Here is a 15,809-nt window from a genome sequence, read left to right as displayed (position 1 = left end):
GATATTTAAAGTTAATTGAATGGTTTAGTGGTTATGTTTCAACCTATCGATCATGTATAGCTCAACTGAGGCAACGAGGAAAATTACTAGGTGAGGAAAAGTCAACACCACTATTTTTACCATGAAATATAATAACTATGTACTCACCAACGAGTTCAAATTTGTCAACGCCAGTGCTTATGATCAAAGGACCACCGCTGTCACCCTGGAAATGCATGTATTAAGACATACAATATTTTAAAAAAGAAATGGCCAAAAATAAATTGATGTTTATTCAAAGTTTTTAATCAAGGTCTTCCCATCTTCCAATGAAGAGAAAATAGATTTATGAGGTTTGGTAAATAGATTTATAAACTTTGCTTTATGATCAATTTCATTATCAGAAATATCAATAATTACTGTGCTTGCCATCAGAACTCCCTGGCTAATCGGGCAGCATGCCATTTTTCTCTGTCGTGTAATATTGGCTGAAATAATCTGTATCATCCTACTAATTAAACACTATGTTTTCTCTCATAACTGGCATGAAAGAAAAATGGTTAAACGTTGGTTTTATTCACTAGTAAATGAACTGTCCCGACAGTTGTTTTGAGAGTCAATAAAAATGCGTAAAATTACTATCGTGCAGTGAAACCTTATTCAGCGAGCGTTCCGGTGTGGTGGTTGGAATTCCTTCAATTGGATAGAATACCGCACGCTATACATGTCTCCGTAAATCATCAACGATCAAGAAGCAATGAAGCTTTCTTTTGTTAATTTGAGATTATTGGCTCTCGGCTTAGTAGGCCATAACTTTCTGCAATTATTCTACACCAGGATTGCACGCCCTGCATTATGAACTGGTGTGGAAACTGAAGCTTTTCGAATAGATATTTTTGAAATTTTGAAGAGGAAACATGTTCCGTGGTGCTCTAATGGGGCTGTGTATACACCCGAAGGAATTAAGCTTAAAGTTACTTTTTTCACAGGTAAAATTTGATGACATTCGGCGGGAAAGCCAAAAAATTTACAGCTTTCAATGCTCGTTTTCACCAAAAAAATTGTTGTCTCGGACAAAACCAAATATTCAGATGAATTCTCGTCTACTGTCACCCGTGAGAATTAGTTTTGAACTAAATTCCTCAGGGTGTCTACGGCTCCATTTATACCCTATTTAGAGGTCCATTGCGTAGATTGGGAAATAAAGTGAGTGTCAGACTTCCCCGATGTCCTTATTATGATTTTTGAGTCATTTTCCATACGGCAAAATTCTTCATTTTACCTGAAGAAGTTTGCAACTAGCCCTTTCGAATAAAATCTTTGGCCTCTTTAGTTTTAAATCAGCGAACTTGAAGAGTAACTCGTGTCTTCGGTGCTCACCTGACAAGAATCCTGTTTCCCGACACCGGCGCAAAGCATATTGGTTGTGATTCTGGTTGGTCGGTACTTGGTTGCTCTGCATTGGTTGTTGGTTAGAATAGGAACTTGGACTTCTTGGGCCACGGCTGACAGCATGCCTCCTTCGGACGTTCGACCCCAGCCCACCACTGTGCCTTTCTTCCCGGCAGGATCATCATCTGCTTTTAAAAAATAATTAAATAATAAAAATAATTAAATATTGAGGAATAATTAAACAAAAAAATTAAATAATGGACCACTAGATAAGGTACGAATTTCAGCATTCTGATACATGTTTCTTAACCAAAATTTTACGTAAAACACGATGCACACAACGAAAATTACCGAAATTAACTCCTTATGAAGATATTTAATGATTCTTAATGCGTGAATTCAAACCACCCGCTCATGAAAACTCAATGCTCTACGTGATTCACATCGCGCGCCAAACGTTATCATGACAGTCTATGCGATATAAAAATCTGGCAACCTCAATCTTGACGCTTTGGCTCAGTTATAGCAAATTGCTAATAGTTTGAACAACACATGATGGGAAATGAACATTACTCGATTGAGAATGCTTGCTGAAACCGTTGTAGTGGGCGATTTGACTCACGTAGAGTTTTGAGTTTCTTGTGAGCGGGCAGTTCAAATTCGTCGTAACCAATGTGAAATAAAAACGTTAATATCTTCGTTAGGAGTTAATTTCCGTAATTTTCGTTGTGTGAATCGTTTTCTACGTGAAATTCTGGTTAAGAAACATGTATCAGATTACTTAAATTCGTACCTTGTCTAGTGGTCCATTATAATATAATATCATGATGAAATCAGGATGAACTCGCCACTTCAAAGTAAATTTATTTTGAGACTGAGGAGTTTGGAACACGTGACCCTACCACCTTAGCGACATATCGATTGATCTGCCATTTAAAACTATGGAGAAGGATCGATAGACAGGATGTTCGCAACAAACGCCTAAATAATCGATTCTTTACCATATCTTCAAATGTGGGGAAATATAGATACCTAATCGATCATTCACGCTTCACCACTGCTGAAGATGCCTCAAAAAAACGTACCTGTACCGGGGAGACACGCCGGCTTGATACTTTTCTAGAATAGGACAGGCCTGCGCAATTTGAGGAGTGCTATGTCATGGTTACAAACACCTTAATAATCGATTCTTTACCATGGCTTCAAATGCGGAGAAATATCGATACCTAATCGATCATTCACGCTTCACCACTGCTGAAGATGCCTCAAGTAAAACGTACCTGTACCGGGGAGACACGCCGGCTTGATGCTTTTCGAGAATAGGACAGGCCTGCGCAATTTGAGGAGTGCAATGTCATGGTTGTACGAGTTGATATCGAAGTGCCTGTGCCTCACAATCGAGGATACTGCCCGCATGATCGCCTCCGACTCTGTCGTCACATACTGGTCGTAGTCGCCCAGAATCACCCGAATTTTCGACCGCTTCAACCTGCAACATCCATCGAATACAACTATAAATCACCGTCAGGTAAAGGGGCTCTTAAGATGCCTTTCCCACCAAAAGAACACGTTGAAAAGTTCTTAAAAATTAATTGAAAACTTGGAAAAATTAGAGAGTTTAGCCCAGCCCTGAAAATCAAGAATAAGCCACAGAGTTCCGTTTGGAGACCTTGGAGTTATTTCTTTCGGCCGATTATTTTGGGAAGAGCGAACACGGTTCATGCACTGGGGAAAAAAAACAAATTGGATCTAGAGTCCAGACGCTTAAAAACATCGACAAGAAAAAATACTCTTGATTCAATCGGATTTTTGCTTAAATCAAGAACCAAGCCTCTTAATTTGAGCGGATTTCCTTTTGATTTAAGCAAAAATCTGATTGAATCAAGAGTATTTTCTCTTGTCAATGTTTTCAAGAGTTTGGACTCTAGATCCAATGTGTTTTTTTTCCAGTGTTTGTGGTCACAGGCTCTGTATTTTGAAATGAAGTGGCACTCTAAAATAAAGCGTCATTTCAGTGATACATTTTTAATCCGAGTTAACAAGCAACCACTATCTAAGGTAATAATCCTTTAGTAGTGTTCGAAGAAATTGGGTGTACACTAAAATCTTGGACGCACAGGAATCAATGACGAGGCGTGAATGATCGATTATCGATATTTCCTCATTTGGAGCTATGCATGGTAAAGAATTTATTATTGAGGTGTTTGTTGCGATCATCCTGTTTTTCAATCTTTTTCCAAAGGTTCAAATGACAGATCAATCTATATATCGCAAAGCACGCCACGCCACGCCACTGACAGGGATGTATAATCATATTTCTTAGCATTTCCCATTGTATTAGTGGACCTTTGAATATACGTAAATGTACGCATTGAGACGACATCTATCGTTTATACAACCTCACGCTTCCGGAAGCTCACGAGAGAGTGGCGCTTCGCATGACCGGAGCGACGATATGAACCACAGCCGCCGGTTAAAATTACGCTGAATTCATGCGAGTTTCTTTCTCCCGCATCTTGATGCGATGGAGGAGATAAAGCGAGGAAAAATGCAAAGGGACCCTGTGATTAAATGGCCGAATAAACTTAGAATGCTCTCGTTGTCTTCTTTTCGGGCCCAGAAATTTCTTCAAGCGTAATTCTCTCGTACTTTTGGCATGCTCCTCGCCAAGCCAAATCATTTTTCTTCAGTGCGGAGTTTTTCCACGTGACTCCATGAGCGTTTATCGGGACGAACATATTGGCCGAAAGAAAGTGATCGATGTCTTACTTTAATCCTAGTATCGTTTCAAATTTGAATGTATTGCATAAGTGGAATGTAAAGATCACAGAGTCACTTTTTTCCAACTTTCAGAGAACCGCGAAAAACTGTAACTTTTTTGGCTTAGTGGATTTTTATGACCTACAGTTTACTTACACTTTATAAATACTGTAATAGGACGGCTGCACGACACTTGCGCACACTTTTCGTACCGATAACGGTTGCGCACAAAATTCCGAATTTTCATTTGCGCACAGTTTTACCGATAACGTTTGCGCACACTGCACTATGTGGCAACGCTGCACCTACGCAACGCGAATCACCCGGACACCGGGCCCGGGTTTGTTATTGTCGGCGAGGTGCATTATCGTGTTGTGATAAGGAAGGTCCACGACAAAAGGAGGAAGAGGTGTGTCTGGAAAGGAGTAACTCAGTAACCTGCGGACCGTTGCTGTCAACACAGTGCCGAATTTTAAATTGTTTTAATGTGCAACTTTTTAACGTGTTTTAGCTCGAGTTTTAAACAGTTTTAATGATAATAATCGTTTTTAATAATCGTGAGTTGTTTGACAGCATATTTTAAACCGTTTTTATTCCTTTATTCGCAAGTGTGTGTGAGTGTATTTCAGTTAAAATTTAATAAAATGAGTTCTGATACGGGCTTTCAGATAATGAGAAGCAATAAAGGCAAACCAATGATACTAGTCGAAGGCTATAAATTCCGACAATTTCGCGTTAAAAAAAAAAATATACATTGGCGGTGTTCGAAAAAAGAGTGCCGGGCTACGATCAAAACAGATGTACCGATGACTACTTTGCTTGAAACGACCAACAAGGAACACAGACCGCAACATGCTCCACCAAGTGATAAAGAAATCGAGCTGCAGCTTATAAGAACCAGTCTGAAGAGAAAAGTTGAGAAAACTCTGAGAGCAGTTAGAGATTCAATCATGGTTACAGCTATTCTTCTCTTTGTCTTATCTGCCCGCCAATGATGTCCCTGCTGCATTTGAGCAGTTGGCCAGTGCTACTCCTCATGTAAGTGGCGCCTCTGCATTTGTTGCTTACATTCGAAAAAATTACATAAACTCGAAGATGTTCCCCCCTCATCTGTGGGCCAGCCCTCTTACACAAGATTCTTGCACAACGACTAATGGGGTTGAGGGCTTCAATAGTAAACTTCAAGGCGAGTTTTATTACCACCATCCAAGTGTGTACGAAGCAACTGACCAAGTTTTTAAGGCCCAGACTATTGTTTCTTTAAAAATAAAATCCGTACGGAATGGCGAGTTGTTCAATAAACGCAAGGCTCAACAAACGAAAGATGATGAAGTTATTGTACTGACCAGTGCTTTTCAAAGTAAAGACCTCGATATAATGGAGTTCCTTGAAATGATCCGTGATGTGAAATATGCGAAGCAAGATGCATCAGACTCAAAAAATGACTCGGGAGCTGAAAATGACTCCTTCAATGAAGACGATCTGGACGAAGAAATTTCCTTTCATGAACCACCCACCAGCCATCCTGAGAATACTATTGGCTCCAGTTCAGACTCCTTCAATGAAGACGATCTGGACGAAGAAATTTCCTTTCATGAACCACCCACCAGCCATCCTGAGAATACTATTGGCTCCAGTTCAGACTCCTTCAATGAAGACGATCTGGACGAAGAAATTTCCTTTCATGAACCACCCACCAGCCATCCTGAGAATACTATTGGCTCCAGTTCAGACTCCTTCAATGAAGACGATCTGGACGAAGAAATTTCCTTTCATGAACCACCCACCAGCCATCCTGAGAATACTATTGGCTCCAGTTCAGACGACTCTGACGATGGCATTTTCTTCCGGCGAGAGTATTTCCTTTCATGAACCACCCACCAGCCATCCTGAGAATACTATTGGCTCCAGTTCAGACGACTCTGACGATGGCATTTTCTTCCGGCGAAAGTAAAACCAAAAATCTGTAAGTATAGCCAATACTATTTATTCAATTAATTTAACTATTTTTTACATAATTCATGTGGAAATAAGCACCTCACACACACTCTCAAACTCACTCACTTCTGTTTCATCACTCGTTTACTCGCCCCCTCTGTTCGGTTTTAAACAATGCGTGCGTATAAATATGCTCCGTATAATGCAGCGTTGCCACATAGTGCAGTGTGCGCAAACGTTATCGGTAAAACTGTGCGCAAATGAAAATTCGGAATTTTGTGCGCAAACGTTATCGGTACGAAAAGTGTGCGCAAACGTCGTGCACCGAATAGGACCTGAAAAATTCAAAAATCGAAGACTGCATGGTCCATTTGAACGTATTTCTGTCAAACGGAACTATGTTAATTAAGACATGAGCCCTGAGACCCATGAGAATATAGACATAAAAGGGGTCATGTCATAATGCACATAGCTCCGCTTGACAGAAATACATCCATTTGAAAGAAAGATAAATTTTGAGTAATTTTTATACTAAATCTTTTTCACCCCTCCCCCTAAAAAAAAATAAATAAACGTGTTTAAAGGAAGGACCAAAGGAAAATGCACATCTAAAACTTTCCTAAAACTTGGGCATATCCAATTAATTGTGGCAATACACTAATAAGTTAGGTTAAACCAAAATGTTGCGCCAGTACCCCAACTTGAGTTGCGGTAGTACCAAAATTAATTTAAAATGTCCATATCATCCAGTAAATTGAGGTGGAACCACAAGTTAAAGGAGTAACACCTGATACATGATCCCTGATGATTGATTTCCATGCATTCCATTAATAGAGAGAATGTTTCTTGTAAAAAAAACCGATAAAAAAAACAATAAAATGTTAAAAATAAAAGCATTAAGAAGAAAAAACTTCCGGGCCGAAATATGGGATAATCAAAAGAATTGGGATGCGAACGGAGGAGAGTGATGAAGAGACCGATAAAACATGTTGAAAAAGTGAGGAGAAGGGTCTGAATTGGGCATAATTTATGTAAACATGCGGTTTGCATCGTGTTCGGCGTCGGGGAAGGGGGGTCGCGGGGCCCGCGCCATGTATTTCAATATTAAGCATCTAATCGTCTGCACAAGCTCAGTTTCAGACGATTTAAGGCTACCGTCCTCGCTCCCGTTTTCGGCTACAATTTCCATTGTTAGCTCCGATTTATGTTTCCAAGGAGCCGTAGTTCGTTCCGCTCCCATAGTGCATTTACTCCGCCGAGAGCCTTCCACCCCTGAACCATGTTGCTAATCCTCGTGGAAATCGGTCCGTTACAAACTTTTCCTCGAGAAAAAAAAGTTGTCTCTTTTGGAAAATGGTTCAAATATTATGATGAGTACATTGGAGAAGGGGTGAGTCGCGCTTTTCTTCGAATGAGAGGCTCTTAAAAGTGCATTCGCACCAAAGAGAAAACAAGAGCCGTGATACGAACTGCGGAGTCTTTACAAGTCGTCTCTGATTGGCTGACTTTTCCCGCCAATTTTCCGATCCGCCAGGGGCCCTTGTGGAAAATAACACGGGGCCCTTTTTTTCGAAAATATCTCGAAAACAAGGAAAAATCTTATATGCGTCGGAGATTTCAGAAATGAACGCTCAAGATTTTCCCAAAGAGATTGATGGGTAATACATGACACTTTTTTCTCGAACGCACCAAACAGCTCGACCTGCAATTCCGCAATGTGTAGTACGGCTCTTATTTTCTCTTTGATTCCTGCGCAGATTATGAGGTTTTGAGTGCATGTAAGACTGGGTCAGTTGCGCTGGTCTCAGAATTGTGTTTTGGTGCTTGATTCTTGTAGATTAGCTAAAAATATTAAGATCCATCCAAACCCCAACTTTCTACTTTCAGTATTATTTCAGATATCGCCTTTTGAAAAATTGAGTTTTCGACGTCATCCACCGCGGTACTGACACACTTGGTTTCTTCTGCCTTGATTTCATCCGCGTTCCACGAAGAGTAACCAGTGCTAATGTGTGTCTCCCTGACTGATAGAATCAAGGTGGAAGACACCAAGGGTGTCTTTACCGTGGTGGATGACGTCAAAACCCGACTTTTCAAATGGCGATACCTCGGTTAATATTGAACGTAGAAAGTTGGGGTTTGCACAGATCTTAATATTGTTAGCTAATCTACAAGAATCAAGCACGAAAACACAATTCTGAGACTAGCGCAACTGACCCAGTCTTACATGCACTCAAAACCTCATAGTCTGCGCAGGAATCAAAGAGAAAACATGAGCCGTACTACACATTGCGGAACTGCAGGTCGAGCTGTTTGGTGTGTTCGAGAAAAAAGTGTCATGTATTACCCATCAATCTCTTTGGGAAAAGCTGGAGAGTTCATTCCTGAAATCTCCGACGCATATATAAGATTTTTCCTTGTTTTCGAGATATTTTCGAAAAAAAAGGGGCCCCGTGTTATTTTCCAAAAGGACCCCTGGCGGATCGTAAAATTGGCGGGAAAAGTCAGCCAATCAGAGACGACTCGTAAAAGCTCCGCAATTCGTATCACGGCTCTTGTTTTCTCTTTGGTGTAAGTGCACTTTTCAGAGCCTCTCATTTGAAGAAAAGTACTGGATATCGAAGAAATAATTTGACACAGGTGGGACAACCCTTTTTCCCAACTCCACGCGGGACCCAAAATAGCTTTGGTTCTGTGTCGCAGTTTTTAAATTAAAAACAATCGACATAAGAAAAGCAATCTAAGTGTCACATGCAGTTATCAATCGCCGAAAATTCGTAAGCAGCATGAATGTGGACTCGTCTAATCGCGATACTTTGAATCGACAAAGTGAAGGTTTTATCGGTGAAGAGCTTCAATAGCACGACCTTGGCTTGGCGCGCCTTCAAATCCCGAAAATTCTCTCCGCTTTGCCAGGCCGTTAATGCCAGGATACACCTATGCGCGTAGCATAGTTGCCTTAGCAAGTGGCTCGGTTACCTACACTTGTAGCATTGCCGAGCAGGTCATCTGGAAAATGACAACCGCGGGAGGAATGACGCCGTGCGCTTTTTTTTTGCGTGTATAGTTCACCTTGTTTATGTAACGTTAAGCGAGTTTTTTCGTCCATTTTTTGGTTTTTAAAAGTTGTAATCGAATCTAAGTGCTAGCAGCCTGCATTCAATTGGTTGTTTGAAAATATTTGAAAGGGGAGAGCAGGAGGGAAATTTTACCTACGAACACAATGGGCAGCGGTGAGGACGTAGTCGCCGTTGATGAGTGACGCGCCGCAGTGGAACTGACCATCGTAGACGAGGCGCGCGAGCCACGGGTACCGGTTCACTCCGGTCGGTCGTCCACCCACGATCCGGATCTCTTGGTTCACCTGACCGCAATCTGAAATTATAAAAAGCACACATGTATCACTAGACAAGAAAAAGCTCTGAAAGATGAGTCCCGAGTTCTGTAAATCAGTGCCCCCATTTCCCAGAACTAGTTCTGAATTTCGGAACTTTTGAGATTTTCCTGAATTTTTCCCGGAATTTTTGAACTTCCCAAAAGGTTCCGGATTTTTTACATTTTTGGGGACTTTCTCGGAACTTTTTTTCCCCCTTCTTTTTTTCCGCAAAGTTATTTGGCTCCAATGCTTGTTCTATTTTAGTAACTTAGGGATCTACAGCCATCTATAGATATGAGTTTTTTAACAGTAGAAAAACAAGGGGGAAAACTGTTATCATTGTTACTATTGAACCAACTGTTACCATTCTACTGGTACCATTGTCTCGGGTCGCTCTATAAAAATCCGTATCTATGTCTTTTAACATAGAGCTTTTTTTATTGTCAGTGGACATCAGGCGGATTTTGGCACATCCATGCTCCGGATTTTAATTTGAACGGATTAAAGTCGAGTAGAATCTGTTTCTGTAAATCCACTCGTCAGCTCCGTGGAAATTTGTTGCCACCGCCGGAATTCGAACCCGGGATCTATTGGTCTAGAGTCAGACGCGCTGACCGCTAGACCAATCTGGCCGGCGCAATCGGAATTCCGAAATTTGGAGGATTCATATAGGAAAAACTTCCACTTCAACAGCATTAGGTAAAATTTCTCGAAACTTCATTCTCGGACTTACTGCTGCCCTCTTCAATGACACGGAAAACTCGAATCAACTCTCAACTCGAATCACAGAGAGACTCTAATATGAAACCTCACAGACAGAATGTCTCGGAATATTGATCCGATTTTAACCAGTATTGGGATATTCTAAGTTCCACTCCGGATATTCGTTAAGTTTACGGCGCATGGAACTGCTCACTTGCGCCAGGTTGCCAACGTCTTGCCTTCATCGATCGTGATCGCAATGGATATTACAATTTTGCGCTGCGGTTGGCAGCTATGTCATGGACTTATCGCGGGAAAAATTAAGTAATGCACATGCATGTATCCTGCAAATGAGCCTAATTTCGTTAGTGCTTGGGAACCACGTCCCGGCTGGGAGGGGCTTCATCGCCGTCGAGATTCGGCAAGGACCAACCCGAACGCCTGTTGCCAGATCCTTGTGTGGTAATTTCGTGATCTGGAAAGTTACTTTTGGACCACGCCGAGACTTATTGAGACTAGTTCAAACACCCTAAGAAAAAATTTTTTATTCATCAACAAAAGTTTTCTTCGAGCATACTGTTTGGGATCTTAGATTTGGAGGGAAATAAATTCTGGGGCCCACTCTGCCCCCAAAAAACCCGAGTGATGTGAAGAAGGTGTGAAATACACTCCGAAGGCGCGTAATTAATACGCAAAATAGAGGCAATTTCGCTCTGTTTAGTTTTAGTTGAGTATTCATGAATATACCAATTTTTTCAAAAACTGCCCTTATGCGCCTTGTCCCCCAGGTCCCTCAAATGTTCTCTCCTCTGCACGAACTGTGCTAAGTCAAGGAGTATATTCTGTATTATCTGAAAGTCTATAGGCATAGGCGGATCCAGACACTTCGAACGGGTCCGGGGGACTTCCCTCAAAATATTTTTGAACTTGTTTAAGTATCTAATATGCAGTTGAGTCAATTTCGCCATAAATAATCACCAATGTACCAATGTACATTCCAATGTAGAATGTACGGTCCCTATATGGCCTACGCCCTCCCCTTTGGGTTCGCCTATGCAGGTAGCCATATCAATTGTGTGCAAAAGACCTGCCCTGATTGCCTCAAGACAACTATGATTCGAAAAATATTCATTCGAAGATTCATTGAAATTTCCGTTAAAGCCGACGGATTTTCTGGCTCTGCGTGTGAAACTAGCGTTGCGAACATTGATCCAAGGCTTGGAAAATTGGCACCGTGAAATTTTAGAGCTCAAGCGTTCATCACCATTTGTCAACACGGAGCGATAAGATTTGTTTGATTACTGCAAATATGAAACGGTGCGTTGAATATGTAAGTGACAATTCATCTATTCGTCTTCCGCGCTTAGACTGGATTCGATGTTTCGGCTCAATTCAAGCATAACGCGGCCAAGTCACGCACAGACGTGAGAATTTCAACTCGATGCAATGACTGACACAGACCATGCCTTGACTTCTCAAGATAATTCCCACCTTACCCCCCCCCCCCCAAGAGCACCTACAATCCTCCATGGGGAGAGGATTGTCATGTCTGTGTCGCTCTCTGATTCGGAAACAATATATTATTTTAGAGACCTGCACTGATAATGTTCCCAATTTACTCGATTGGCGGGCAAAAGTTGAACGCGGAGAACAACGTTAGGTATCAAGTGCCTTTAAATATAAATTAGTATTGGGAACACGGAAATAAGAGGTGGACCCAACTTGATTAGGGAGCTTGGTACTGCCACAATTAACGGAAAATGCCCCTAACATCGAAAAAAATGGGAGAGTACCACAATTTTAGGGGATCACCCCAAACACTTTTTTCCTGTAGATAATTTACCCCGCATTTGGCCCGATTAGTTATGATAGTCATTCCGCTGTTTCGATAAATATTCCTTGGAATCTTCGAACTGTATCTTTTTCTTTGCCACAAATGAGACACGATAAAATGTGTGAACATTTAAATATGATTATTTCAAGTTTTACTTCTCTACCTTCAGGATTCTTCCCATTACATGGTCAAAAAGCACTGTGAAACTTCGCAATTCGAAACATTGCATTTAGGTCGTTGAAAGTTTCCGACAGCTGGGAAATTCTTTCAGGTGTATTGGATCAGTTTTATTCTTGAACATCGCAGCGAAACCTAGAATGCATCCGCAGAATGTGCTCAAGGGTCGATTGAATTCTTTATGACCTGGACGGATACCCCTCAATCGAAGATTCTACATAAAACGCTTAAATAACCATTTAAAAGCCAGTTGAATGGTTCGCGTGGAACTTGTCGTAAGAACGAATGTTACGTCCTTTTTTTGGCACCTGAAAGAACCCTTGTGATTGCATGTAAAAGCGGTTGGACCGTAATCAAATCACTTTCTTCGCGTTCTTGTCGGAAGTGTTTTTTGGCGCGTGGCCATGAGTTGGGTGGAAAGCACCTTGACGGTAATTTCCCTGTTTTTAATATATGAATCAGGTCCTATGAATGGAATGGAACAACCCTTATTTTTCAGCATTGAAAATGAAAAATACACGGAAAAAAAATTGCTGATTCAACAATTCAATTGCTAAAAACAGTGAGTGCAATGTTTCAACGCAGATTTTACAACAAAAAAATGCTACTGGGTCATTCCACGTCAAGTGTACCAGGCTCGGAACCCGACCCCCTCCGATTTGGCTGAAAATTGGTATACGGGGTCTTTACATAATTATAAGAAACTAATTTGAAGGGTTTTCCCATCTGACGCCCCGTTCGCGAGATATCGACCCCCAAAGATGGGGTGAATTTTAGCGATATTCAAAAACGCCCGTTTTAGCGATTCTCATTTTCTCGACTTCCCTCTCTTTGACTCTCCATAGCGAGACTCTGTATCAATCCATCATACTTTGAAAGAGTGTTTCTAGACCAGTTTTTCATGTAGATTCTGAATATGCCATCGAAATTTAGCTAAAAATTATTCTAATGGCCGTAATTTAGGGTTTTTTAAAATTTACGATTTTTTCGCCATTCAATGTTCAAACTGAAAACTCGAAAAAACTGTCTCTCAGATTTTCGATTTTTTATTTTTTACTTCAAGCTTAGGATGTATACTTTCGGATCATATACTTTTTTCAATGGAACTCGGACGGTTAAGGGCCTAAAAAAATTCAAATAGGCCAAAAAAGGTCAAAAATGGTAAAAAAAGACGAATTTTTACATGTAAATCCAAATCTTTCGATAGTAAACTCTTCAATTATCGATATTTTTTCCCTTTCTACCCTCTAATATGTATAAAATCAGACTAGCAAAGCTTCCCATACATTCACCGATCGATTAACGGCCTGAGGGAAACCGGAAACCGACCAAATATCCTCGAAATTTACGCAAAAAGGCGATTTTTCACATCGTAACCGATGCATACCATGGATTGTAACTGCAATTTCTAATTTTCTCTACCTATTCCAACCTTAAGGTATATACTTTCGAGTAATAAACACTTACTAACGTGCATCGATGGGGCACGGGTCTAAACGGAAATTAAAACCGGCCGGAAATGCTCAAAAATGACGGCGAAAAACGATTTATTACACGGGAACCGATGCATCTCCTGAATAGTCACTGAAGTTTTAATTTTTTCTCTTTACTTCAACCTTATGGTGTAATCTTTCGAGTACTTAACACTAATAAAAGTGCATCGATGTGTTACGGAGCTAAACGGAAATGGAAACCGGCCGAAAATGCTCAAAAAGGCGGGGTTTCCCACGGTAATCCGAGCATCTCATGAATAGTCACTGCAGTTTTAATTTTTTTTCTCTTCTTCGAACTCAAGGTGTACTTTTGAAAAGCTTACATTACACATTATCCATTTATTGGTAAAATATCTAAAAAAAAAATCGAATTAGAAATAAACCGAAAATTCAAAAAAAAAAAGGCGATAAATGACGTTGAATAACTGAAGTTGATTTGAATCGATGATATGATTTAAAGGAGCCGATGCTTGCATCATAAAAATCGCCGATTATAAACTTGACGGTGGAAAAATATGATGCACTTCATCGATCTTTTGGAGGACCTTTCTAAAGGTAAAGGCAGCCCGACACTCGTTTCAAAAAAGTTAGAAGCCAAGATAACTAGCTAAGAATTACACCCCTACGGCTTCTGAATAGAGGCGATGAAGAACGGCTAGCCCTAACTTTTTTTTTTTCTCACGTGGAGGAGGTTGAGGGGAATCCGTCGGCGGACGATGTCCAATGAGGGACCAAGTGTGCCTTAGACTTCGACTTGACTGAGAATTCCAGCAATAGTTACAATAAAATGAGGAAGATAGTTCGAATAAGAACTGGAGGTTTGACTTGGACCTGATTTACGGGCAGGTAGAAAATATCGTTCATTAATATTGACAATAAATATTGCAAAAAAGTAAATGCTAAAATTTGAAAAAGGGTGAGACATCACGCTGCCTTTCCGTACACCCGTATAATTTATTTGCTGGAAAACTCAGAATCCCAAATTTTAACAGCGGATTTAAACCAAAGAAAAAGCGAGGATACAAATGAAATAGAGCAAGGAACAAAACCATAATTAATATAAACTTCGAAGTATTCAGACTTTCAGCGATTCTACCTTTTTTTACTTTTTCACTCGAGAGGTTGCCAGATTGTGCGATAAATGTGAATATTTTACATGGATTTGAATTGGGAAAAGTGTTTACAAAAAAAACAACTTATCTGGCAACAGTAGAGTCCGGGGGGGACGAGAGGCTGCCTTCCTGGGAAAACCCATGATTTAGCCGGAAATGTCATTAAAACAATTGATTCCGTTTGAAGCATCAATTGTATACCAGGGGAAAGCTATTTTAAAATAATAATTGTAAATGGACACAGATCCTACAGAGAGGGAAAAAGGGAAGGGAAAGGAAATGAAATGAGGATATGATTACTAATATGCAATCAGAGAGAATAAAACAAAAACATCAGAGAAATTTATATGCGATGAAAGTATAAGAAAAAAGGAACTCGAACTATAGTATCGTTGAGCAGTTTTTAGACCCCTACGCCACCGATAATCTTCTTAAGAGGTAAAGATGAACTTTTGCTACTTCAGCAAGTCAAATCGCGGAAGGAGATGCATGGATTGTCTTTTTCCGCCACCCGATGGGATATGACGTCCCAATCAAACGCGTTTGTGAAGAAATGATCGATCCCCATCATCGCTTCATCTCCACACATCTATTCATGTGCAAACGATGGCACGCTCCGGCAACAAGGTTCTGTGACGAAATCATCTTTGCCTCCAGAGTCTCCAAAATGTATACATCTTAGTGCTCAAATGCCCAATCATGAGAAAAATAGCTCGCGGAGCGAGCCGAATGTCACTCGCGTAGCGAGTGCTCAGGGGTCAAGGGGGCGCAGCCCCTTGGCTGGCCGTGACGGACGCGCAAAGCAAGTCCAGAACGGCTAGTAAAACCATAAAAACCAGAGTTTCAGAAAAGAAAGAGGAACAAAAGGTCTTGACTTGACCTGACCGCATCACTGGAGGCCGTACTTGACCACTGAGCTCAATCAAAAGAGAACGAAGAGGCCGACCCCTGGGGCAGTTACTCTCAGTCACCTTCTCTTTCTTATAGCTCAAGAGAGAAAAGATTAGAGGAAGTGAAATATCAATCTACGGAGTGGATTATATCAA

At 40.8% G+C, this 15,809-nt stretch overlaps 1 protein-coding gene across 3 annotated transcripts in view; it reads right to left on the bottom strand.

The window, feature by feature from the left end:
- The window catches only part of LOC109030012 (trypsin-1), a 42,745-nt gene that overhangs the window by 2,327 nt on the left and 24,609 nt on the right, over window positions 1-15,809 (bottom strand). For 2 of the 3 annotated variants that reach the window (XM_072295914.1, XM_072295912.1), the window contains exons 3-6: window positions 9,282-9,444; window positions 2,652-2,860; window positions 1,360-1,559; window positions 148-205 (exon numbers count right to left, since the gene is read on the bottom strand). In XM_072295914.1, the coding sequence (XP_072152015.1) occupies window positions 148-205; window positions 1,360-1,559; window positions 2,652-2,860; window positions 9,282-9,444 (630 nt within the window). The remainder of the gene's footprint in view (window positions 1-147; window positions 206-1,359; window positions 1,560-2,651; window positions 2,861-9,281; window positions 9,445-15,809) is intronic. The other variant, XM_072295913.1, reaches the window with a different exon arrangement.

Source organism: Bemisia tabaci, chromosome 2 (assembly GCF_918797505.1).
Source record: "Bemisia tabaci chromosome 2, PGI_BMITA_v3".
Lineage (NCBI taxonomy): Eukaryota > Metazoa > Arthropoda > Insecta > Hemiptera > Aleyrodidae > Bemisia > Bemisia tabaci.
Note: the sequence above shows the minus strand (reverse complement) of the source record. Positions and strands in the feature narration are given on the sequence as shown.